Source organism: Chionomys nivalis, chromosome 9 (genome assembly GCF_950005125.1).
Source record: "Chionomys nivalis chromosome 9, mChiNiv1.1, whole genome shotgun sequence".
Taxonomy (NCBI): domain Eukaryota; kingdom Metazoa; phylum Chordata; class Mammalia; order Rodentia; family Cricetidae; genus Chionomys; species Chionomys nivalis.
Window position 1 is genome coordinate 14,407,180 of NC_080094.1, and position 25,439 is coordinate 14,432,618.

General features: G+C 47.9%; 1 protein-coding gene across 1 annotated transcript; it reads right to left on the reverse strand.

The window, feature by feature from the left end:
• Window positions 1–4,091: 4,091 nt before the first annotated feature.
• Window positions 4,092–23,808, reverse strand: Pabpc1l (poly(A) binding protein cytoplasmic 1 like). The gene is made up of 14 exons (XM_057781084.1): window positions 23,601–23,808; window positions 21,800–21,993; window positions 18,891–19,006; window positions 16,690–16,829; window positions 16,433–16,527; window positions 14,822–14,959; window positions 13,499–13,594; window positions 10,559–10,807; window positions 9,618–9,708; window positions 8,788–8,889; window positions 7,105–7,211; window positions 6,107–6,200; window positions 4,484–4,618; window positions 4,092–4,156 (listed from the first exon to the last, which is right to left on the reverse strand). Exons 1-14 carry the CDS (start codon window positions 23,791–23,793, stop codon window positions 4,092–4,094), a joined length of 1,815 nt encoding a protein of 604 aa, XP_057637067.1. The 5' UTR covers window positions 23,794–23,808.
• Window positions 23,809–25,439: the final 1,631 nt, after the last annotated feature.

A 25,439-nucleotide genomic window follows, 5' to 3' on the forward strand; every position in this document is an offset into this window, starting at 1 on the left:
ACATCAGAGAACAGCTTTGTGAAGTTGTTTCTCTCCTACCTTTCATGAGTTCCAGGTGTCAAACTCAGGTCACCAAATTTTTGTGGGGAGTGATATTACCTAGTTTCAGGTAGAAAGAATTGAAGAGGAGGGGAGATGGATTGCATATGGAGGATGAGAGAAGGGAAATGACAGTGAGTAGGGAGACCTTGGTTTTAGAATAGAATGACGGTGGGAGACTTTCCTGAGAAGACTTGAAGACAAAACCAGAGGGACAGGGAGCTCTAAGCCATTAACATGGCTTTAGTGAATTGGACTTGTTACTGAGAGTCTTAAGAACTAAGGGTAGATAGGGCATAAGATCTGTGGTCCAGGAGCTTCCTCAACTAAGTAAAATTGAAAATGGGGTTGTAGAGTTGTAGGGAACTGGAGAGGTGGCTCAGTGCTTAAGATTACTGGCTGCCTTTCCAGAGGACCCAGGTTCAAATCCCAGTAGTCACGTGGCAGCTCACAACTATCTGTAATTTTTTTTTTTTTTTTTACTGATTTTCATTGAGCTCTGCATTTTTCTCTGTTCCCCTCCCAGCCTCTCCCCTCCCCTTCAATCCTCTCCCAAGGTCCTCATGTTCCCAATTTACTCAGGAGATTTTTTTTCTACTTCCCGTGTAGATTAGATCTATGTCTCTATTAGGGTCCTCATTGTTGTCTAGGTTCTCAGAGATTGTGATTTATAGGCTAGTTTTCTTTGCTTTTTGTTTTATGAGTGAGTATGTGTGATAATTGTCTTTCTGGGTCTGGGTTACCTCACTCAAAATGATGTTTTCTAGCTCCATCCATTTGCCTGCAAAATTCAAAATGTTATTTTTTTCTGCTATGTAGTACTCCATTGTGTAATAGTACCACATTTTCCTTATCCATTCTTCAGTCGAGGGGCATTTAGGTTGTTTCCAGGTTCTGGCTATGACAAACAAAGCTGCTATAAAGATAGTTGAGCACATATCCTTGTGGCACGATTGAGCATCCTTTGGATATATACCCAAAAGTGGTATTACTGGGTCTTGAGGAAGGTTGTTTCCTAATTTTCTGAGAAATCGCCACAGCTGTACCAGCTTGCATTCCCTCAAGCAATGCAGAAGTGTTCTCTTTTCCCCACAACCTCTCCAGCATAAGTTGTCATCAGTGTTTTTGATCTTGGCCATTCTTACAGGTGAAAGATGTTTTCAGAACTGTTTTGATTTGCATTTCTCTGATGAGTAAGGATGTTGAACATTTCCTTAAGTGTCTTTTAGCCATTTCAGATTCCTCTGTTGAGAGTTCTGTTTAGGTCTGTACTCCATTTTTTTATTGGATTATTTGTTATTTTGATGACCAATTTCTTGAGTTTTTTGTATATTTTGGAGATCAGACCTCTGTCTGATGTTGGGTTAGTGAAGATCTTTTCCCATTCTGTAGGCTGTCGTTTTGTTTTGTTGATCATGTCCTTTGCTTCACAGAAGCTTTTCAGTTTCAGGCGGTCCCATTTATTAATTGTTTCTCTCAGTGTCTGTGCTACTGGGGTTATATTTAGGAAGTGGTCTCCTTGCCAGTGCGTTCAAGTGTACTTCCCACTTTCTCTTTTGTAAGGTTCAGTGTGGCTGGCTTTACTTTATGTTGAGGTCTTTGATCCATTTGATCAAAATTTTGTGCATGGTGATAGATATGGTTCTATTTTCATTCTTCTACATGTTGATCTCCAGTTATGCCAGCACCATTTGTCAAATATGTTTTTTTCCATTTGATATTTTTTGCTTCTTTGTCAGAAATAAGGTGTTTGAAGGTGTGTGGATTAATATCCGGGTCTTTGATTCAGTTCCATTGGTCCTTCTGTCTGTTTTTATGCCAGTACCAGGCTGTTTTCAGTACTGTAGGTCTGTATTAGAGTTTAAAGTCAGGGATTGTGATGCCTCCAGAAGTTCTATTGTACAAGATTGTTTTGGCTGTCCTGGGTTTTTTGCTTTTCCACATGAAGTTGAGTACCGTTCTTTTGAGGTCTGTGAAGAATTTTGCTGGGATTTTGATGGGCATTGCATTGATTCTGTAGATTGTTTGGTAAGATTGCCGTTTTTACTATGTTAATTCTACCTACCCAAGAGCATGGGAGATCATTCCATTTTCTTTTGTCTTCTTCAATTTCTAAGTCTTCCACTTGTTTGATTAGAGTTACTCCAAGATATTTTATGCTATTTGTGGCTATTGTGAAGGGTCATGTTTCTCTGATTTCTTTCTCAGCCCATTTATCATCTGTGTATAGGAGAGCTACTGATTTTTTTGAGTTAATCTTGTATCCTGCTACATTACTGAAAGTGTTTATGAGTTGTAGAAGTTTCTTAGATGAATTTTTGGGGTCGCTGATGTAAAATAGTTGAGAGTTTGACTTCTTTTCTGACTTGTATCCCCTTGATCTCCTTTTGGTGTTTTACTGCTCTCTTGAGCTAGGACCTCAAGAACTGTATTGAACAGATATGGAGAGAGTGGACAACCTTGTCTTGTTCCTGATTTTAGTGGGATTGCTGGGAGTTTCTCTCCATTTAGTTGGCTGTGTGCTTGCTGTATATTGCCTTTATTATGTTTAGATATGTTCCTTGTATCCCTGCTCTCTCCAAGACCTTTATCATGAAGGAGTGTTGTATTTTGTCAAAAGCTTTTTTGGCATCTAATGAGATAATCATGTGGTTTTTATTTTTCAGTTTGTTTTTATGGTGGATTATGTTCTGTCTGTAACTCTTAATTCCAGAGGATCTGATACCCTCACATGGACATGCATACTAGTGCACAATAAATAAATAAATAAATAAATAAATAAATAAATAGGGGTTGTAAATTAGGTATGGAGAAGAACATGGAGAGAAGAGAAGAGAAGAGTTGAGGGTCAGGCCTAAGGAAATGCCAGCATTGAGCATATGAAGAGAAGGGGGGAGAAGCTGCATGGGGAGCAGTGGACTGAAGACTGGAGGTGTGAAGAGTTTAAAATAGCCTTCACTGGGGAGGGGGACAAAGAATAGCAGGACCATGTTGGGTTTGTTCTAGTGAACTTGTGACAGTACCGATGAACCAGTGTACCCTCACCACTGCTCTTTGGGCACATGGGTATGGGGAAAACAAGGAGCTGAGGTCTGAACCCCTTAAGGAGGTGAGCACGAACTTCCCTGAAGAACCTTGGGAGCTCCCTAGTTTGGGGTGGAAACCCTAAATCGAGTATGTTAATCTAGTATATTTCTATGGGATTCCTAGCTGCATTACCCAGCATTTGGTCAGCTGAGACCTACACGCAATTGCTGACTTCTGTGGTATTTACTTGACCTTCAGAGATGCCACATACTTCAGATATGGCTGCCCGGAGCTTTAGTCCATTTGCTCAGTCCATTGCATGATGGTCCCCACTTAACCATCTGCTGTTGATGGCCAGTTTGTAGTTTGGAGCTTTCATATACCCGAGCTCAGCTCCCTGTAGGGCTCTTAATCTAATATGCACACTGTCTGTGTATTTCGGCACTTGTTTGGGGTTCTTTTTCTCTGCCCCACCCTCCCTCAGACACAAGAAAGCCTTCTGGGAGGCAAGGCAGATTTTGCAGCGTTTTTTAATATACAAAAGAAAAAAAATTAGCAGTGGACACTGTCCAGCCTTCATTCCACATCTAAAGCTCGAGAACAGAGAGACCAGTCAGGAAATAAGTTAACATTCACAGGACCTTAGAACCACGAGCAGAAATGCTATACTAGAAAGTCAAGGGAGTGCAGGTTCCAATCTCAGTGGGGAAAGGAAAAAAAATGTTCCCAAAGTATATAAGACACCCAGTCTTAAGAAGGTAGACTGACTCGCAGCAGGCTAAGCCTTCAGATGAGTGAACAGAGCCAGCCAGTGAACCTTGAGGCCTGGGAGACACCTGGCATGAGAGCACTCCAGTTACTGTGCATGTCTCCTGTGACTCGGTCAGCTTCTCCCAACTCCTAAGCCACCAACACATCACAGCGAGTATTTGAATGTCAGCCTCCGTGGGGTGTTCTCCAGGGTCTCCTGACAGCGACTCAGCTGCTCTGCCGTGGGTCCTCCCACCCCCAGCCACCCACTGTGCTCAGTTCCTGTTGCTTTCTGCTGACTCCAGTTCCTGATGAGCCCACAGCACTGCCAGCGCCTCTTCTATCTACGGGACACAAGAAAGAGAGGGGCTTAGAGCAGTTGCCCAATAAGGCCCCAGAAGAGCCATGACTTCCCTTGCCTCAGCATGGTAAGGGATTCATGGAGCCCTCGTACTCTGCCACGCCTAGGACCCCAGCCCCACTGCCACCTTCTCAGAGGTACCACTGCTGGACATGACTCTACAGTCAGAACACGGCTACTTGTATTGAAGCTTCACTAGAGAGCTACACAGAGCTCGTCCGAAATCCAGCAGATTGGTGTCAACTGCCTGCCGTAAGCTACCGAGAACAGCCCTTCCTCTTTGCTGCGCTGCCACCCAGCCTCCACCTGCCTTGGCATGGAGGGACTCTGGGGACTCCAGCAAAAACAGAAGCTCCAGGTTGTCCATCTCCAGCAGCATGCCTGTGATCTTGCCAGTCAGTGGGGCGCAGGTATCGTGGATGAGGGAGTAGAGACGCTCCCCTGTGTGGAACAACCTGAGAGCTTACGCACACGCCTGCCTCAAAGCACAGCACCCCGGAGTGGTGGCAGCCATGGAGTGAAGCAATGAGGGTGTCTGGGATCTCGCCCTAGAACCTGTCACCCCAAGCTGTGTCATTTAACCTTACTGGAAGCTTCTCTTTCCACCTCTATGAAGTGAGCATCGCAAACCCGCTTCAGAGGACAATCTGAAGGGCCAAGGGGAATATTATATGTGAAGAGATCTACAGCAAAGTCAGTTAAGTTTCAAGATTCCATTTGGGGGAAGCTGTTCTCACTGGACACACTGGGATTCCAGACAGGATGTAAGGCTCAACTTGAGACTTCGGGGTGTGGGAGGCAAACACACACCATCAGGTATTTCTAGCAGTACAACCTAGTTTCGGTGTCTGTCCGACTTGACAACGTATGGGGGGGCACTCCAGAGTACGGGTGCTTACGTGGGTGTAGAAAGGTCTTCCCATAAAGAGTGACACTGTTTACAGACATTAGGCGTATGTAATTTTCTTCTGTGTTGAGGGACATAAAGTGACAAAACCTAGTGGGTAACCTAAGGAAACAATGGGGCAGTGGCAATGAGGGCCTTCAGCCAAGGGGCTCGAGGTCTGCATGGTCTCGGAGAGTGTGCCGGCCAGGAACAGGTTCCAACATCACATTCATGTACATGTGCATGCGTGCGTGGTGTGTGCGTGCATGTGGTATGTGTGTGTGCAGGTCTGTGTGTCCGAGGCTGGAGGAGGACATCGGGTATCCTGTTCTATCCCTCTGCACCTTATTCCCTGGAGACAGTACCCCTCACTGGCCCTGAAGCTGCCTGTTCTGCTAGGCGTGTTGGCCAAAAAGTTCCTGCCGTCTTCCTGTCTTCATCCCACAACTCTGGAGTTACAGGAGCCCACAGCCATGACCAGCTTCTCTATGGGACCTAGAGATTCAAACTCAGGTCCTCAAGCCTACACAGGAAGCACTCTTACCTACTGAACCATCTCCCCAGTCCCCACGAGTGCCATCTTTCATTGGAGCCTGTCAGAAACTCCTCCAGGGCTAGAGAGGAACGGCACTTGGAGCTCCGAGTTCAGAGGGAACCACCGGTGTTTACCCACCGCATGGTTATTTCCCACCTCCTGCAGTGGGCGCGAGGAGACAGGTGAAATCTGACCAGGGCACCCCCTGGAAGAGGTGTGAAGACATGAAATGACCACCCTGGACTGTTTCCCAGTAGAATCCCAAGAGCATTCTCCTACTCTGCTTATTGGCCCTGTTCCACATCTCCCACCTAGAGTCCGTGTCAGCTAGAGAAAGCTCTGGGAGCACCAGCCACTAGTTTTCTAAGGTAAGAGGGCACAGGCTTAGTAAGGCAGCTGAGATGAAACTACCTCGCTCCCAAGTCTGGCCTCACTCAAGCTGTTCCCGGCAAGCTAGGCAGCTCTCAGCCCTCCTACCTGCCCCAGGATGGGGGAGCCAGCCACTCACCAATCATCTGTTTCTGTTCATGCAGGGGTGCGGCAGCCAGCATGGACACAGTCAGAGGCTGATGGCCAGGGACATATACAGCCGACTCCTGGACCTGCACATGGTGCCAGGAACACATTCCTTAACCATATGGATGGGAAAGGCCTCATACACTTACCCCATCAGGTGAACATAAACCTCCAGGAAAGGTTCTGGAAGAGGGAAGCAATGTCTGCACAATCAGGTGGGACAGAGAATCCCTAACAGGGGCATGGACTAGAAGACAAAGTTGCGCTCAGAGATGCTGTGACCCAGTGAAGGCCCTTCAAAAACAGTCACACGACAGCCACACTTCACTAACCACTGAGCCCAATAAAGCACTCTTCTTGACAAGCTTTGCGAACACATCAGCAGTAAGCATGCATCTCAGTGGTGCGTGTGTGTGCGCATGTGTGTTAAGACAAGACCTATGTAGTTCAGGATGGCCTAGAACTCACTAGGTAACCTGGGCTGGCCTAGAACTCTTGCCTCCTCCTTCAGCCCTCTTACGTCTTGCTAACTTTAAAAGTAGGTATTGCTATTTAAATACTATTGTTCGTTTTGCAAGAAATCATTAGAACAAGACATATTGAAATTCTAGACATGCTTCAATAATGTTGAATTTGAAACCTTTGGAGGAGAATAAAGAGAAGCATAGCCTTTTGTTTAATTATAATAAACATTTTTTTAGTCCTATTTTGAAGCTTAATCTCATTCCTTCAGTACTCAGTGTGTTCTTAGAATTCCTTCTCCTGATACTCACAGGAAATTCAAATTCATTTTGGCAATAACCTAGACAAAAAGTTTGCAACCAATGAAATGTGACCATGGTTCTTTCTCCCCTGTTAGTAGGAATGCTCTTTGACTTATTACACATAATAGTAAATGAAATTTTATAAGCCAAGAAAAGCAAATGCCAGAGATAAAACATTTTAGCCAAAGTTATGAACCAGGAGACCACAATGAACAGGCAGGCTTACCCCATGGGCACTGTGTGCAGATGAAGGTCCTCTATGTGTCAGGAGAGACTGGCCTGGAATAGAGCATCCCTCCCCACCTGAGCCTGTAGTCTGAGTACCAATGTTGACTGTAAAAAAAAAGAAGAAGAAGAAGAAGAAAGTTTCAAGTAGCCACTTAGAAAAAAGTAGATAACAAATTTTGGTGGAGCAGTAAAGACATTTGTGTACTGTAGACAAGAATGTCGGGTAGACAGCAATGATAGAAATACAATACATCAATTTCAGCTCTGGATATGTACTCAAAAGAATTGAAAGCAGGGTCTCAAGGAGAGAGCTGTAAATCCGTGTTTATAGTGGCAGTACTCATGGGTGAGAGCTCACAGGTGGAAGCGAGCTCACATGGACGAGAGCTCAGTTTTTGTGCTCATCAGCAGGTGAATCTCCGTATGCAGGGAACTGCCACATGCTGGAACATCCCTGAATCTTGAGGACACTGCTAAGTGAAAGCCAGTCACAAAGGACTGACAGTCTGATTCCACTTGCATGAAGTAACCATACTCAAATTCATAGAGACAATTGCTTCTCAGCCTTTTGGCAAAGAGCCACTGAAAATTCAAAGAGCCAAAAATTGAATGGTGTTTTTTTTCAGGGGCCAGGAAGGATAAAATGAAGAACTCTGGCTAATGGGGAGTCCAGTTTTATAAGCCAGAAGGCTTTAAAGGCGATTGCGGGAAAATATTGCTGTTCATACTCTGCAGTGGGAACACACTGGATGCCACTAAACTATGGGCTTAAAAATAGCAATGCTCGGGGCTGGAGAAATGGCTCAGTGGATAAGAGCACTGCCTGCTCTTCCAGAGGACCGGGGTTCAATTTCCAGTACCCACATGGCAGCTCACACCTGTCTATAACTCCAGTTCAAGGGGTCTGACATCCTCACACAGATACACATACAGATAAAACGTTTGAAGAAAGTGCTAAAACACTCACTGTTCTTGCAGAGTACTGGGATTCACTTCCAAGCACCCACATAGCAACAGACAACTGACTGTAACTCTAATTCCAGGGTATCCAGCACCCTCTTTTGGCCTCTGTGGGTACTGCATGCATATGGTGCACATACATCCGTGGAGGCAAACACTCATGCACAGAAAATAAAAATAATTTTTTTAAAAAATAATAAAGCAGTAAATTTTATATCGTGCATATTTTACTATAGTTGAAAAATATAACAAGGAGCATGTATGTTGAAGCCTGACAACAACAGAAGACCAGGGATTTCATTTGGTTCATTCATTCGGAATCCCTGAAGAAGCCCCAGGGCTGAACGGAGGGCCTGCACAAAGATGTGAGGATACTGGCCAACAGATACTCTTGTCTTCGAGCCACAGCAGTTTCAGTACTTACTAAGACTCGAATCCTCCCATCTGGGAACTCACCAACCCTCAGAACAATGGGCCTACTATTTGTATCCCTATTTAAAGATTAAGTCTGGAGAGATAGCAATCAGCAAGGGGCACAAAGTGACTCCCACAGTCATTTATGTTATAGACAGCCTCCAAAGCTAGCCTGGCTCACCAAGAAAGCAGAGTCCCCACGGAGCCTGATCTAAAGTCCCCTCCACTGCCAGCCCCAGGGATAAGATTCTGCTCCCCCACTGACCCCCTTCCATCCCAGATCCCGGCCTTGCTCACTTGCACTCACCTACGCTCTGCAAGTGAGGCATATGGCTGGAGGCCTGGCAGGCACTGTTCAGGCGAAGATAGGAGTGCTGCATCGTGCTTAGAGACTGGACCACTGAGGCAGCTGGAGGGCAGGCAGCACAGAGAAAAACAGAGGGTTTGGGTTATGGTCAAAGCAGCACACTGTGGCCTGAAGTTCCCAGGGCTGGGGAGGAACTAGAAATTCACAGCAGAAAAAGAGAGTCGATTTACCTACACCAAGAACTCTAGGGAGATTGTATAGAAACCTGCAAATGACGAAACCCACTCACATCTCTCCAAGCCCTGAAGTTCTGATTCTACACTTTAGTCCCAAGAGACCTGAGTGTAAGCTTGGAGCTTAGAAGGCCACTCAGCAACAGTTTAGCCAAAGGAGTTTCTTTCATTTTTTCCCTTGGCTCCGCAAGAATTTTCAGCCCCAGATCAGAGTAACTTTTGGAGATAACCGACAATAGCCACACTGTGTCCTTGTCAGGGTTGCCACAGGGTCCCAAGTTGGAAAGGGGTAACTGAGGCTCAGAGGAGGGAAGGAACCAACTTTGAGAAATGCAAAGTGAAGCTTGGCCCCAGAGTTATAGACTGCCTCCTTTTGGGGGGTTAGGGGTTTTGAGACAGGGTTTCTCTGTGTAGCCCTGGCTGTCCTGGAACTCACTTGGTAGACCAGGTTGGCCTTGAACTCACTGAGATCCTCTGCCTCTGCCTCCCAAGCACAGGGATGAAAGGCATGCACCACCACCACCCTGCTATACTGCCTCTTCTTTTGAGGCTCACACCCACAAGGCTTGCTGAACATAGAAAGGCTGGGTCACTTACATGAATGTCCATGTGACTGGGCTGTCCACCTGGGGTCAGGTTGTATGGGAGCCATAGAGCCAGAACCATAGTACATGGCCGGTGCTGTAGACTGTGGGAGAAGAGGACCCAAGGTGAGAGGCGCTTTGCATCTTCTCGGGGACACCACGGCAAGAACTGCACTATCCCCTGCAGGAGATAACTCAGGCCTACAAAGCTACCGTGAGTGCTCCATTCTCCCATCTCAGGGTGTCTTTTATCCCTAAACCATTGTTCCTTACCCTAGCTCAATGACCTAGATAAAGTATGTCACTTACTCCAGGTCTTGAAAGCACAACCAATTGCTGAAGGATGTTACCAAGCCAGTGGTCTTCAGTCATGCATATCTTTCCACTGTTCTAAGTTCTAGGGTGTCATTCCGCTAGCCATGCTCCTCAGAACACGAACAGCCAGGTCATGCCAAGGTGCAGACGCATCTGTCTGAGTTGGGAAAACGCTACAAGCACTATGGCTGTTTAGGAGAGCCAATGGATTCTGACATAAATGGAGAAGATAATGTATACAATAAAGCAATTAAGGTTACTTTTTTTGAGACAGAGGTATCTCTGTATAATGTTGGCTGTCCTGGAACTTGCTCTGTAGACGAGGCTGGCTTTGAACTCACAGAGATCTACCTACCTCTGCCTCCTGAAGGCTGGGATTAAAGGTGTGTGCCACCACCACCCTACTTTAGGCTTCAGTACTTAGTGTAAGACCTCCCAAACTCATTTAACCACACAGTCCCTTCCATACAACACACAGGAACCACACACAGACTAGAAGACAAGATAGCATGCTTTGCCCCTTTAAAGATGGGGCTAGTGAGACTTCAAGGGGTTGGAGCAGCCTGCTCAAGGTGTTTTCAACAGAACCTATATTTGTGAAGTTCCATGCCCCTGTGGGAGCTGTAGGCACACTGTCACCTGGGACACAGCAGGCACTAAGTAGTTGGTAGTTTGCTGGAAGGAGCTCAAGACAGGGCGCGACAGCTGCCGCCTGTACTGGTTGGTCAAGATGGCCTTCCGCTCTTCCTTGCGCTGTGCCAGGGCCACATACAGAGGCTTAGTGCCCACGATGCGCCCATTCATCTCGGTCACAGCCTTTGTTGCTTCTTCTGGAGAGGAAAAGCAGACAAAGCCAAACCCCTTGCTGTGGCTACTTTCTGTCATCACCTAAAAGCAAGACAAGACAAGGGTTGCTGGGCGCAGGGGAGCATGACTCCTGGGATACAAGCTTCTCCCCTGGGACCACATCCAGCACTGAGCACATCCTGTGACAGCCTGCGATAGGGGGACGAACCAGAACCACACTCTCCTCGTTTGCTGAGGCCTACTGTATGCCCTGCATTTCACGAGACTTTGTGGCTCACACCGGACTCCTGATTAGGGAGGTACAGCTGGGATTAAGGGCGTGCGCCACCACTGCTCGGCTCTGACAATCTTATTAATTTTGTTCTAAGCAAAATACTCTTAGAAGAGGACCAAAAACTCATCAGGACCAGATGTCATTGCATGTGTGTTGCATGTGGGTGTGTACATTGCATGTGTGTGTGCATGCGGGGGTGTGTGCACATGTGTGTCATGTGTGTGTCGTGTGCACACGGAGGCTGAAAAAGGATGTTGGACATCCTGCTCTATCACTCTCTACCTTATTCCTTTGAGACAGAATCTCTCGCTGTACCTGAAGGTAGGCTGGAAGCCAGCCAGGCCCCGCCATCCTCCTGTGTCCACCAACACAGTGCTGAGGTTACAAGCACATATTTAGCAGAGTTAGGTTTTTACACAGGCTATGGGGATTTGAACTCAGGTCTTCATGTTTGCACAGAAAGTGCTCTTACCCTCTCTCCAACTCAGGGAGCAGAAGTCTTGATGCAAAAATATTGTTAAGAATTTCTGTTAGCAGATGTAGGTGTGTGTGTGTGTGTTTTGTTTTTTATTTTTCAAGACAGGGTTTTTCTGTAGCTTTGGAACCTATCCTGGAACTAGCTCTTGTAGACCAGGCTGGCCTTGAACTCATAGAGATCCAGCTGTGCCTGTCTCTCTAGTGCTGGGATTAAAGGTGTGCATCACCACCACCCGGCTCTATGTTTTCTATTTTATATAAAATGCAATAAAAATTAAATGAACGAAGGTGAGTACATTGCCTGCTGTAAATAAGCTACTAGCAAGTTCACAGTAAATTCCACTCAGGCTTTACTAACTTTATTCTTCCCTTTGAAAATCTATCTGCTGGGGCTGCAGAGACGGCTCAGATGGCTGTTCTTCCTGAGGTCCTGAGTTCAGTTCCCAGCAACCACATGATGGCTCACAACCATCTATAATGAGGTTTGATGGTCTCTTCTGACATGCAGGCAGAACACTATATACATAATAAATAAATCTAAAAAATTAGACAAATCCCCCTCCTACCCCTGTTCCCTATCTCCTCATAGTCAAGCCAAAGACCATCTCTACTTCCTCCAGGAAGCCTTCTCCTTTCTCCCTGAGCCCTGCATCTCTATCTCCAGCACTGCCTCCCATCATCTGTGTGTATGCATATGTGTGTGCACATGTGCAGAAACACATGTTCATATGTGTGCAGGTTAACATGCATGTGTCTACAGAGACCAGAGGACAACCATGGGTATCATTTTTCAAGTGATATCCAACTTTGTTCTGTAACAGGGTCTCAAGTTTGAGAGACTGACAGACAGATCAGCAAGCTCCAGCAATCTGCCTGTCTGGGGTTACAATACACAGTGCCGCGCCACCACACAGAGCTGCACCGCCTCACAAGGCAGCGCAGCACCTCACATGCTGCGCCACCACACAGAGCCGCATCACCTCACACGTCGCTACACCACGGCACACGGTGCCACGCCACCACACCTGGCCTTTTATCTTACCTGTGATCTTAGGCTAGAACAGGTTCTCGTGCTAGAAAGGCAAGCACTTTAGGAAATGAGTTCTCCCTCAGTCCAGGCCTCCCATCTCACAATAGTGATGCATCTGACCTCATCACTAGACTGTAAAGTCCTTGAAGACATGGACCACAGCTTAGTTATCTGTATATGCTGCCACAGAGCCTGGTGTGAAATGAATAAACTGGGCCATCTTACAATCACCTGGGCTGCTTTGATAAATTCAAAAGTCCCTGGGGCTGGAGAGGCGGCTCAGCAGGTCATGGCCCCTGCTGCCAAGTCTGATGACTTGAATTAGATCCTTCAGGCCCACACAGTGGAAGGAGGAGAACTGACTCCCACAGGTTGACCTCTGAACTCTAGGCATGTGTGTACCTACACAAATATAATAAAATGTAATAAAGTTTTAAGTTAAAAAAGAAAGTCAGATGTTCAGGTCATGCCCTGGAATTCTCCGTGCTTCTTGTCTGACATGGATGAGAAGCCAGGGCTGTGAACCACACAGGCCACGCTTCACCTTCATCTTGTGAATGAGACAGACTCAGCCTCCTTCACAGTCATGGAACTCCTGGGCAGAACGGCCATTTGTCACCTCAACAAATGAGGAAGATTGAGTGAAGAGGGACAAGTGACAGCTTGCTTTTCAGATGGGTAAACCAAGGCCCGGAAATAGGGTAAGTTCCTGGAACCTGACATATATGGTATCTATGGATGTTGAATGAAATAAGGTTATAGTGCATCAAGCCCAGCTCTACAGCTAGAGAATATGTTTAATTTCTTCCCATCCCACTCAGACAAGGTTGCTGATAGACTTCCAAAGGTGTGGGCCAGAACCAGAAAGAGGAACTCAACCCAAAGTCCCTGGAAGCCAAGCAGGAGGCTGGGGGTGTGCAAGGGTGAGAAGCTGGTGGTTCTGCAGGGGTGAGAGCGGGAAGGGCAGGGCAGGGCATGCTGTGGTTCTCACCTTAGCACTGGTGATCACTCCATAGGCAGAGAAAACTTCCTTCAACCTCTCGTCGTTGATGGAGTCGTCCAGGTTCTTCACATAGAGGTTCACACCCTGGAAGAAGGGATACTGCTCAATGCCCCTTCCCCTCTTGTCCCAGACTGCCTGGAGTGGGGTCAGTGGCTGGTAGGGCCACAAGGGACGTGCAGGGCTCAGCCTCATGTAGCCACTCAGCCTGCCTGTCCCCAGTTACTGCAGCTCCTGTAACGTCTAAAGCCCACAACTGCTCCCACACGCCTGCACAGATCTCAGCCTCCCTTCCACATGCGGGGACCACAGAAGGCGGCCTCAGACCTAGAGCAGGCTGGGTGAGACTCAAGCTCAGCCACACAGCTCTCTAGGAGGCCGTATGGAATGACTGTAGGCAGAATGCCTGACCGGCCAATTCTGTTTCAGTCACGGAGTACAGGACAGCTGCCACTCCACCATCTGCCTGCACGACAAACTATCTTACTTGCTGCCAGACACGACTCTAAGCCCTTTCTTGCATCAACCCTAAGATAAGGAAACTTTGAGCCCCATCCTAGCGATATCAAAACTGCAGCACAGCCTTTTGGGCCAACTCTTTGTGTGTGAACTGTGCTGCCCACCACAGGAGGCTTGCCAGCATCCCCTGCCCCTGGAATGTGACAACTGAAAGTTCTAGACATTCTCAAGTGTCTCTGCAGCAAGAAGAAAGCAGTCTCTCACTGAGAACTATTACATATGAATGCATGTACGTGAGCATATGCATACATGCATGCATACTACGGACATTCTCCATAAAATCTAAAACTCTCATTAAAAAACTTAAAGAGGGGGCTGGAGAGATGGCTCAGCGGTTAAGAGCATTGCCTGCTCTTCCAAAGGACCTGAGTTCAATTCCCAGCTACCCACATGGTGGCTCACAACCATCTGTAATGGGGTCTGGTGCCCTCTTCTGGCCTGCTGGCATACTCATAGAAAGAATATTGTATCCATAATAAATAAATAAATATTTAAAAAAAAAAAACTTAAAGAGGTTCATCTCCAAAAAGTCAGACTATTAACTTTAACTAGCTAACTTGTATGGCGTGGTGGCTCCTGACTGCAATCCCAGCACATGGGAGGGAGAGACAGGAGGATCATGGCCAGCCTGGTCTACAATCCAGGTGGTGATGCCTATCCCAGAGCTCATCTGATTCTGGTCCTGAGCCACGTTTCTAGAAGGAGGGTGGCTAGAGGAAGGAGTCACATTCAGAGTGCCCCACTCCCAACCGCCCTTCAGACAGGAGCTGCAGCCTCCATGAGGCCTGGCCTCACCTGGTAACGGTTCTGCCTCTCCTGCTTCATCTGCTCAAACCTGCGCTTCAGCTCGCTCTGCCGCTCTGCCCGCTTCTGGGCCCGACCCACATACAGTTGCTGCCCGCTCACATCCTTCCCATTCATGTGGTCCACGGCCTGGAGAGCAGGAGCAGGCACACGGTGAACTGTGTGGATGTGGCCCTGTCCCCAGTCCTGCCTCTGGGGCCAGAAAAGGACACCTGCAAGGCTGGCCTTCCTCTCTGGGAATAATTCATTCCAGGGAAAGGCCACTTACAGGACAATCACCTTTTAAACTATTTGTTTATTTATTGGTTTTTCAAGGCAGGGTTTCTCTGTAGCTTTGGAGCCTGTCCTAGAACTCGCTCTGTAGACCAGGTTGGCTTCAAACTCACTGAGATCCACCTGCCTCTGCCTCCCAAGTGCTGGAATTAAAGGTGTGTGCCACCACTGCCCAGCTGGATTTTTAAATTTTTGACTAAGATTTTATTTTCTAAAAATAGAATAGGCCAAGCAATGGTGGTACACGCCTTTAATCCCAGCACTTGTAAGACAGAGGCAGGCAGATCTCAGTGAGTTCGAGACCAGCCTGGTCTACTGAGTGAGTTCCAGGACAGTCAGGAGTGTTACACAGAGAAACCCTGTCTCAAAAAATACCATCAACTTCTCTTTAATGTTTTTATTATTATTTATTATTTTATGTGTAGAAGTGTTTGCATTTCTGTCTGTGTATGGTGACCATAGAGGCCAAAAGAGGGTGCCCAGATAACCTGGAACTAGAGTTATAGATGGTTGTGAGCTGTCATGTGGATGCTGGGAATTGAACTTGGGTCATTCAGAAGAGCAGCCAATGTTCTTAACCACAGTGTTCTTAACCATCTGTCAGCTGCATCAATCTTTTTTTCAAACATTAAAAAATTTTAATGCATGTGTATGGAATATATCTGTGTGTGAGTATGCCACCTGTGGGTAGGTAGGTCTCCAGAGGGCCACAAGAGGGTGCCATTTCCCTAGAACTGGAGTTGTAGTCAATTGTGAGCTGCCTGATGGGGATGCTGGGAACTGAACTCAGCGATCTCTGGAAGAACAACAAGTGTTCTTAACTGCTGGCCCATCTTTCCAGCCCCAAGCTTTTTCTTTTCTTAAATGGCACAAACCTGTTAGATGGTGTAAAATCCTGCATCTTCTGCCAGAACACTGAGGAACCAACCAGGTTCTTTTTGTAATGCACTTGGAGAACCAAATTCCCATTCGTTTATCCACAAAAAGCAGCAGAAGTCAGACCCAAATGCATACTGATTCAGTGTTTAGGATTTTTTAACCAGTGTGGGGAGAAATATTTGAGGGTGAAGAGGCTTCTTAAGAGGCCAGTTATTAGTAAATATTTATATATAGTGAAGACTTTCTCTTCCCTGCCTGAATATTCAATTCTTTCAACTTCTAGGCCTAGAAGCCAACAAGAAAAGATAATGCTAGCGCCTTTGGTCCTTGCATCCTGGGCCAGGAAGGGTACTTTCTTGCCCTCCACGTAACAGGCCCACTCAAAATCTTCTGGCTTCCCAGTTGTGGGTTTGTGCCTCTTTACAGGAGCAGGGCCATGGAGGCACCCACCTTCTGAGCTTCCTCATGCTTTTCAAAGTTGACAAAGCCGAAGCCCCGGGATTGGCCATTGCTGTCTCTCATCACCTTGACACTCTGCATCTTTCCTAGGAAAGACCAAACTGGCTTAGCAGGGAGCTGGGAAAAGGCCAGCATGCTCCCTTCCTTCCTATAAGTTCCCAGGAAATCCCAGGGAAGCCCTCCTCCCACCAGACCCGGGCATGGAAGAATAATAGTGTTCCCCTTTCTCCTTTGGGGAACACACCCACCAAATTGGGAGAAGAGGTCCTGGAGGCCCTGTTCATCCATGTCCACATGGAGGTTCTTCACATAGATGTTGGTGAACCCCAGGGCCCGAGCCCCCAGCTCTGCCTCCCGCTTCTGTCGAGACTTGAAGTGGCCTACGAAGCTGTAGATACATCAACAGAATAAAAGCTGCCAGGTTCATCACCCCTTCATCCCCATCTGGGCTCACCTGGCAACTCTGGGTCACTTGGACAGATTGCTGTCCTTCAGTTTCCTGTCTGTTGTTGGGAACCCAGGCAGGGTCATACTCCATGGACTGACTGTGTCCAGAGCCCAGCTGTTTTCATTAGGCAAGAAGCTATATTTCAGAACTCCACCTTGTATGAGGTTACAGGAACTTTAGTGACACATGCATACAGAATAAATGCTCTCGACTGGGAAGCTGAGAGCACAGGAAAGAAGAGCATGGGTTTGAATTGGACACAAGTCTGGATCTCACTTCAGTTGCCTAGCTGTATGATCCTAAGCAAGTTACTGAACCTCTCTGAGCCTCAGCGTCATGTCTGTAAATCTGGGGTCCAATTCACGCCATGGGGACTTTGCTTATTCACTGAACAAGCTGGGAGAGAGTACCAGGGAAGCAAAGGAGAGCTAGGCAGACACGGTCAGTGCCAGGGTCACTGGTGACGGACAGGAGATAGACTGACATCATTTAAATATGACATTCATTTTAAAATCTGGACTTTCTGGGCTGGGATGTAGCTTGGTGGTAGAGTACTTGCCTAGCATGGGTGAGCCCCAAGTTCAAGTTCAAGCATAGCCAAAAAGGAGAGGAAAAATCTAGAAATGTTCAAGTTTACATAAACACATCTAAGAATTTTTTTTTCAGAGACAGAGAGGGAGAAGGAGAGAGAGAGGGAGGGAGGGAATGAGAGAGAGAATATGAGGCTATTGCTATGTCGCCCAGGATTCCCTGAAACTCCTGAACTCAGGTAATCCTTCTGCCTCAGTCTCTCCAGTAGCTGGGATGATAGACACACTCTACTGCACTTGGCTGAAAAGAATTCTTGATTAACAAATGCCAGGCATAGCAAAGGCAGGTGGTAGATGGAGCAGATATGTCATAAATAGGTTGGAACAAACACCAGGAGTTGAACAGCAAGCATCAGTGGTCCATACAGGGAAGTGGTTGTCATTAATATCTGTGAATCCAGGAAACCTCAGAACAAAGTAGTAAGATCAGTACATAGGACCCTCCCCAGGGAAACTCCAGATCAAATAGATAGGACCCTCCCCAGAGAAACTCCAAATCAAACAACCCAATGCCTCTGGCAACTCAAAGTTTCCTCTCCAGTGAGTTCACATGTCAGGTTGGAGAGATGGCTCAGAAGTTAGGAGCATTGGCTGGTCTCCCAAAAGTCCTAAGTTCAATTCCCAGTACCTACATGATGGCTCACAACCATCTATAATGAGATCCGGTGCCCTTTTATGGCCTGCAGGGGATACATGCAGATGGAACTCTGTATACATACTAAGTCTTAAAAGAAAAGAAAGTAGTTCACATGTGTGATTTTAGTACTTAGAAGGTGGAGGCAGGAGGATGGGAAGTTCAAGAGCATCTCCAGCTGTAGAGTATGAGACCCCTGTGAAAACAGAAAAGCTGCCTTCCCTCCACAGCACTGAGTGTGGTGGCTGGGCCATCGAGGAGCAGCCCACGAGAGGTTCTCTCCGGACCTGCAGCACAATTTTCCCATCTGTGAAGAGGGTTGATACCAAGCTTGGACAGGCCTGCTGCTTGTCCAAACACATACCTGCCTTCCCACCTGCCCAGATCCCAGGGAAGAGCACACAAGACAGACAGAGAGAGAGAGAGAGAGAGAGAGAGAGAGAGAGAGAGAGAGAGAGAGAGAGAGAGAGGAACGAAACCGCAGCCATACCTGGAGACTGAAAGACGGATGAAATCATCAAGCCTGTCCATGATTTGGCCATCAGCTATTCCCTCTAGAATTCTCATCCTTTGCTTAGAATAGTCCTTTGATGCCTACCGACTTCAACTTTACAGAAGGAAAGCATCCCCGAGAGGTTGAGCCACTCTCCTGAACTACACCCCAAGGGAAGAGCTCTGCCCAGCACCTTGTACCCATTAGACAGTCAGAAGAGCAACACTCCTGATTGCACAGCTCCGTCCTTCAGCCTCCACCTCTCCACAGGGCCGGGAACTCACACTTTTCGGTCATTCAGCAACATCCCGTTCATGGTGTTGATAGCCTTCTGGGCAGCCTCATGAGTCTCAAAATGTACGAAGCCGAAGCCCCGCGATCCATGCTCGTTATATACTACCTGGGTCACAGGGAGGAATGACAGAGAGACCACTCAACAGGGACTTCAGGGAAGGGGGTAATGACCAGCATACGAATGTTTGTTGGTGAGCATAAAAGACAGGTAGATGGAGCTCAGTGACAGGCTCTGCCAGCCACTACTAGACCTTGGGTTCCACCTGGGGGGAGTCCGAGACTCCCTAACAGCCCCAGTTTAGCATGGGAGAATGGAGGGTTAGAGGGACTTGCTTGAGATGACAGCATAAGGAGGAGTGGACTTGGGAATTCAACCCCACAGCTGTCCCCTAATTCTGATAGCAAATTGGGGATACTGTGAACATCCCAGGAGGCCGGCTGTAGAAGCTGTGTACAGTTGCCTGGCGACAGGCTGAAGAGAATGTGGTGGGTTATGAGGCTGATAGTTATTTGAAAGAGATAACCAGCCAGGCGGTGGTGGCGCTCAACTTTAATCCCAGCACTCAGGAGGCAGAGACATGCAGCTCTCTGTGAGTTCGAGGCCAGTCTGGTCTACAGAGTGAGTTCCAGGACAGCTAGGGCTACACACAGAGAAACCCTGTCTAGAAACCCTCACCCAATCAAAAAAAGGGGCAGGCAGAAATCAAGTCTATTTGGAGTAAAGTGGGATCTACAAGTAGGAAGTTTTGAAACACATGCGCACACACATGCGCGCGCGCACACACACACACATACACACCTATTTTAGTTGATTTTTGTTTGTTTGGGAGATTTTTGAGACAGGATCTTGCTCTTTAGTCCAGACTGAAATCCTTCTTACATCCATTTTACAAGTGCTAGATTACAAGTGTGTGCCCCTGTGCCCACCTCACAAAACTGTTGACGGTGATTACTCCTGGTGACCAGGGCTGGGAAGTGTCTAGTTTATTCTCTTTTATATTGCTTGTTGGTTATTTTGGGCTTGCTTTTGTTTTGTTTTGTTTTTTGGTGGGGTGGTTCAAGCAGGGTTTCTCTGTGTCCTGGAACTCACTTTGCAGACCAGGCTGGCCTTGAACTCACAGAGATCCACTTGCCTCTGCCTTTTGCGTTCTGGGATTAAAGACATGCACCACCATGCCAGGTCTTATCTTTGAATTTTACCAATTCCTCTACTATTCTAACAGCAAATTCACCTCCATGTTGCAACAGAACATTCCATACCTGTTCTGTAATGCATCTGGTTCAAGTTGAGAGGGCAGAAATAGAGAACAAAAACATACCTAGAGTTCTGATGGTTCTCAGCTCCTGATGAACTTGAATTAAGGACTTAGGTCCCATTTCTTAAGTCACCATGACCCCAATTCCACAGAACCACCACCTGGCTCAGCTCAGTGCCACCGTCTACCTTTCCATCTCCATGCCAGTTGCTGGGCTGCTCTTCCTAAAACTCAACTGTGACTAGGTCCTTTAACAACCAATGGCTTCAGCCATACACAAAAGTCTGTCAGCTTGGCAGGTTGAGGCTCCTCTGACAGGCCCTGCACAACAAATCCTGTATCCAAAGCATTGCTCATGGAGTTGGGCAGATGGTTCTGTGATTATGAGGACTTGCTGCTCTTTCAGAAGCCCTAGGTTTAATCCCATATTGGAGAGCTCCAGGTCTAGAGGCTCCAATGCCCTTTTCTGGCCTCCAGGAGTACTGCTTGCACATAGTGTCCATAGAGACAAGCAGACACAAACACATATACATAAATAAATACAGTCCTCAGTCTCATACCCATCACACACTCCTCTACCTCTCCACCCCTAAGCATGGTCGTTTCACTTTTAGTTCAACGTCTTTCAGACTCAACCATGCTGACTCCCACCCTCAGCTTCTCAGGGACTATAGCTGGCTCATAGTGGTTTTCTGAAAAGGCTCAAACCCAGAGATTATGGTACCTCTGCCTTTGCCCCCCTAAAGACCTCTGGGGATCTCATTGGCCATCATCAGTAACATCCGAGGCATAACACCCAGGTTTTAGCCCTCTACTTGGAACACATGGACCTGCAGTCAAGTCCTGCACAGCCTCATATATAAGGTCAGAGAACTAAACTGAACCCTGCAAAAGCCGTAATCCGTCTAGTACTTACTGCACGTCATGATGGGGGAGAGTTGGGTCTGCTCGTGCATGGAGGAAGCTGAACACAAGACAGACTCGGAGACACAGCCGTGACGAGAAATAATACTGCCACTCAGATGGACTTTATGTTCTAATAGAAGAAATGTCTTACAAACAAGCCGTGGTGGGGACTGGCCATGACATGCTTCATCTCCAGCAGCAAGGGAAGCCCGAAGCAAGATGTGGCTGCTGATTGCTGCAATGTCCCCAGTTAATACCTTTATTATAACCATACACTTAATTCTGTTTTGTGGTTGTTAACTAATGCTCACTTGAATGTGGACTGGTCTGGGACTGGCTTTGGTCTCTAGGGAGCAGTAGGAATAAAGGGGGTCCCAATTCTGAGTTGAAGCTACAGGTAGCCTGTGAATCTTTACTCCTAGCTGTCTGAGACCTGGCACAGCTGTGAGAAAGACCTGGGCTAGCCTGCAGGAGCATGGAAGACCACACGGACGAAACCCAGATGTTTCAACTGACAGCCGGCCAAGCCCACATAAACTAAATAAACTATATGGGTGATTATCTCAGGAGCCGGCTACCAGGCACGGGGGCGACCTCTAGTGGTCATAAGAAGATAAAACCATGAGCAGCTAACGGCCAAGTGCTTGCTGTACCCACAGCCTGCGAGGTGCCGGGTGGTATCCCTCTAACACAGAGGTCTCTGGCGCCAACCGACTCAACTAGAGGGGCTCACCCACCTTAGAAGAGAGGATGCTCCCGAAGGTGGAGAAGGTGTCATAGAGAGCCTTGTTATCAATGGAATTCTCCAAGTTTTTGATAAAGATGTTGCCCATACCAGACTTTCGAAGCCCTGGGTCTCGGTGGGACCACATGATACGGATGGGTTGGCCTTTGATCATCTCAAAGTTCATTGTGTCCAGTGCCCGTTCCGCTGGGGAGGAGGCAAGGAGAGAAAGGAACAAGTTAGGTGACATTTGTGACCCCAAGTCTCCACGGTGCTGAGTAGGAGCAAGGAAAGGACAGCCATGATCTGGGTCTCCCTTGAGAGATGCGCTTGGAGACTCAGGTGGATTAAAGCTGAAGGGATTATTGTACATGGCATTCCTCACACACTCCAGAAAGGTCGTCTCTCAACAAGCAGCATGGATCCCCATCTTACAGACGCAGAGACTGAAGCTTGGAAAAGCAGAGCCAGGCTATTCTAGCCTTGAATGGGCATTGCACGGACGAGCATGTAAGGAAGGGGAAGCAAACCCCCGTCCCCAGTCCCTCACTCCACCTGTGAGTGAGGTGCCTTCCTTCCCACACTAACGGAGGCAACGCCACCAAATGCCAGGCATTCAGGCAGGCCGGAAAGCAAAGCGTGCAACAAATGGCACGCTTTGTACTACGCAGAGAACAGGCCTTTGGCAAATGGCATCCTTCTCCTTGGACAGCCTGTTTCTTCCAGATAATGCTGCAACTGCCTGCTTCAGAGACCCTGCTAGCTTCAGAGGCACAGAGGTGGCCGAGGGGATGGAGGAGAGCAAGCACAGAGGTCTGTGAGCATCCAGTGCTAACACACCCAGCCGGGAACAAAACTCTACAGATCAGATGTCCCATGTATGGGTAGGCCCGGAGGGCTAGCTCCTGTTTCACTCACGAGCCTTGCAGAGGGGCAAGAGGAGGCAGACGTGGGGTGTGGTAGAGGAAGAGAGCATCCTGGACTTTGGAAACCTCCCAACTCACCCAGGAGGCCTGAAACTACGGAATCTTTCTTCATTTTGAAACAGGGTCTCAACATGTAGCCCAGGCTGGCCTCAAATTCATGTTCCTGCCATGGTTCTTAACCCTGGTCCTCCATTCTTCACGGAGCCCAGACGGGGTCAGTTGACAGTTACCAATCAATCCTCTCACCCAACAGGGGCCAACAAAGCCGAGAGGAGGCAGCTTTGCCAGGATCTGAAAGGTAAGGCACCTGGTGTAGGCCCTATGTCAGGCTACACCGAAGGGCAGGAACCCCAGGCTTCCGCACTCTCCACCTGCAAGGCTTTGGGCCGCGTCCTCCCAGGTGCTCTCCATCTCTTAGGTAACCACCCCTGGAGGGAGGCAGAGCTCTGCTTCTCCTTTCGCTCAGGCAACTGAGCTCAGGATGGGTAAGCCACTTGCTCCACGTCACACAGATCCTGGGTTCCTAATCCAGGTCTACTTAACACCAAAGTCACCCGGCAACAACCAGTATACCCAGCAGTAACTGCCAATTCTCCGAATGCCTGCCTTCCAACTTCCTGTCTGTGGGCCTCAGTTTCCCTAACTATGATACAGAAGATGAAAATGCAGGCTGCCCTATCTTCCCTGGCTAGGATCTATAATACTAAATACCCACAATTAGTCACAGGACCATTTCCACCTAAAAGATAGAAAACCACTGTTATTTAGATAATAGAAGTTCATTTGAAATAAACTTGCCAGCTTTCCAGTTGGGGTGGCAGTTATCAAAAGTACATTATTTTGCCCAAGGATGTTAAAAGCAAGGTCTTATTCTTCTCTGGGACTTACCGTCAGCAGGCTGCTGGAAGTTGATGTAGGCATAGCCCAAGGAGCGTCGGGTAGCCACGTCCCGGCACACACGGATGGACAGAATAGTGCCAATGGGGGAGAACATCTCATAGAGCATAGCTTCAGTCACATCGGGGTGCAGATCGCCCACATAGAGTGAGGAGAGTGCACAGCCCTGGCCACTGGGGTCCATGGTGTGCAGGGCACCCAGAAGTGGGTCACCAAGCAGCCCCAGCTCGCAGGGCACTGGGCCTGGCAATCGCGATGGTGGTCACAGTGGGGCTCTGCCAGTCGTCCTGACTCTGTCAGCTCCTTGCCTTTACCAGGCCTGCAAGCCAATCCCGGCGCCCAGCCCCACCCACCTGGGAGTCCTCAGGCTGGGAAAGGCGCAGGTGGCTGTCATCGCCTACCTTGCCTTAGGGGGAAGGCCACAGGTCAGCGAGGCTTGGGGCAGGGTTGTCAAGAGGAGTCGTGGGTGGAATTGTTTAGAAGAGGCAGAGTGCAGACTTGAACCTCAGGTCATTCATTTTCTCTCTCTATAAAATGGGGACCACTCCCTCTTGGGAACCATTAAAGGAGATGACTTTTTGAGGTTTCAGTACAAACCAGAGAATTTTGGTTTTGTTTTTGTTTTTGAAGACAGGGTTTCTCTGTGTAGCTTTAGTTGTCCTGGAACTCACTCTGTAGACCAGGCTGGCCTCGAACTCAGAGATCCCCCGCCTCTGCCTCCTAAGTGCTGGATTAAAAGCGTGTGCCACCACTGCCAGGCACAAACCAGAGGATTCTTACGGAAATACTGTTTCAAGGTTTTATAGCTTGAGACTGGGGAGATGGCCCAGTGGGTAAAGTGCTTCTATGCAAGCAGGAGGACCCAGGGTCAGATCCCCAAAGTCAACGTAAAAGCTAATAAGTATAATGGCGATGGGCACCTGTGACCCCAGCCCGGAGGAGATGGAGACAGGTGGATCCCTGGGCTTGCTGGCCAGCGGATCTAGCCAACACAGGCAGATTCAGGCTCAGCATAAGAAAACTATCTCAAAACAGGTGGTGAGCTATAGATAGCTCCGACCTTCGCACCTGCACACACAGTCACGTGCACACACAAGCAGCTGCACACAAACAATTTTATCTTGCCTCCAGAAAAGCCTTCTCTCTCATCCGGGTTCAGTCTCTCCTTCGGCACTGAGGGGTTTGTGTCTGAAGGGACTGAAGGCTGCATGTGACAATTTGGGGCTTGTGGGCTGTTACATAGGAAACCACAATGGGCTCTGCTTTTGTGTCACATATTAAATGGGCATGTTTTATATATTGATTATATTTATAAACATATACAATTATTTATTTATATACTATACATATTTAACTTAACTGTATTATGTATTTCCAAATCTGCTCTTTTCTGTGGCTGTTCAGCTCCCGCAGTTCCCCCTGACCCATTGGGCCACCTCGAGTCAAGCCTCTGAAGACAGCTGAAGGATGAGTTTCATCTGCTCTGCCCTCAGGCCCGTGGCTCCTCCCCTCCTCTCTAGTCACTTGGCACCTTTGTTCTTTGCATTGCAGCAGGCACCATTACTGGTTGGTGACCTTAGTTGGGGCAGCATCTTGCTTGTACCAGGAATCTACAGATGTGGGGAGCATCCTTTTCTGTACCTTTTCCAGCTTGACTCTTGGTTGAGTTATCAGGAGAGGGAGAGTTAGTGGCTGGAGAGGATCTCAGCACAGCCTGGATGGCATCGGCGGCAGGGTTTGCAGACACTGAGTGGTACCGTCAATGTGTAGACTGCCTTTGCAGTGCCAGATGCTGGGTCACCCTCACGGGTTAGGCCACGAGGCTCTCCA

Coding starts and splice junctions, on each gene's coding strand:
- Pabpc1l (XM_057781084.1), bottom strand. CDS start 23,793: ATGGACCCCAGTGGCCAGGGCTGTGCACTCTCCTCACTCTATGTGGGC. Junction 8,890..9,617: donor CCAGTCACATGGACATTCAT/GTAAGTGACCCA, acceptor CCTGCCCTCCAG/CTGCCTCAGTGGTCCAGTCT. Junction 4,619..6,106: donor TGAACAGAAACAGATGATTG/GTGAGTGGCTGG, acceptor TGTTCCACACAG/GGGAGCGTCTCTACTCCCTC.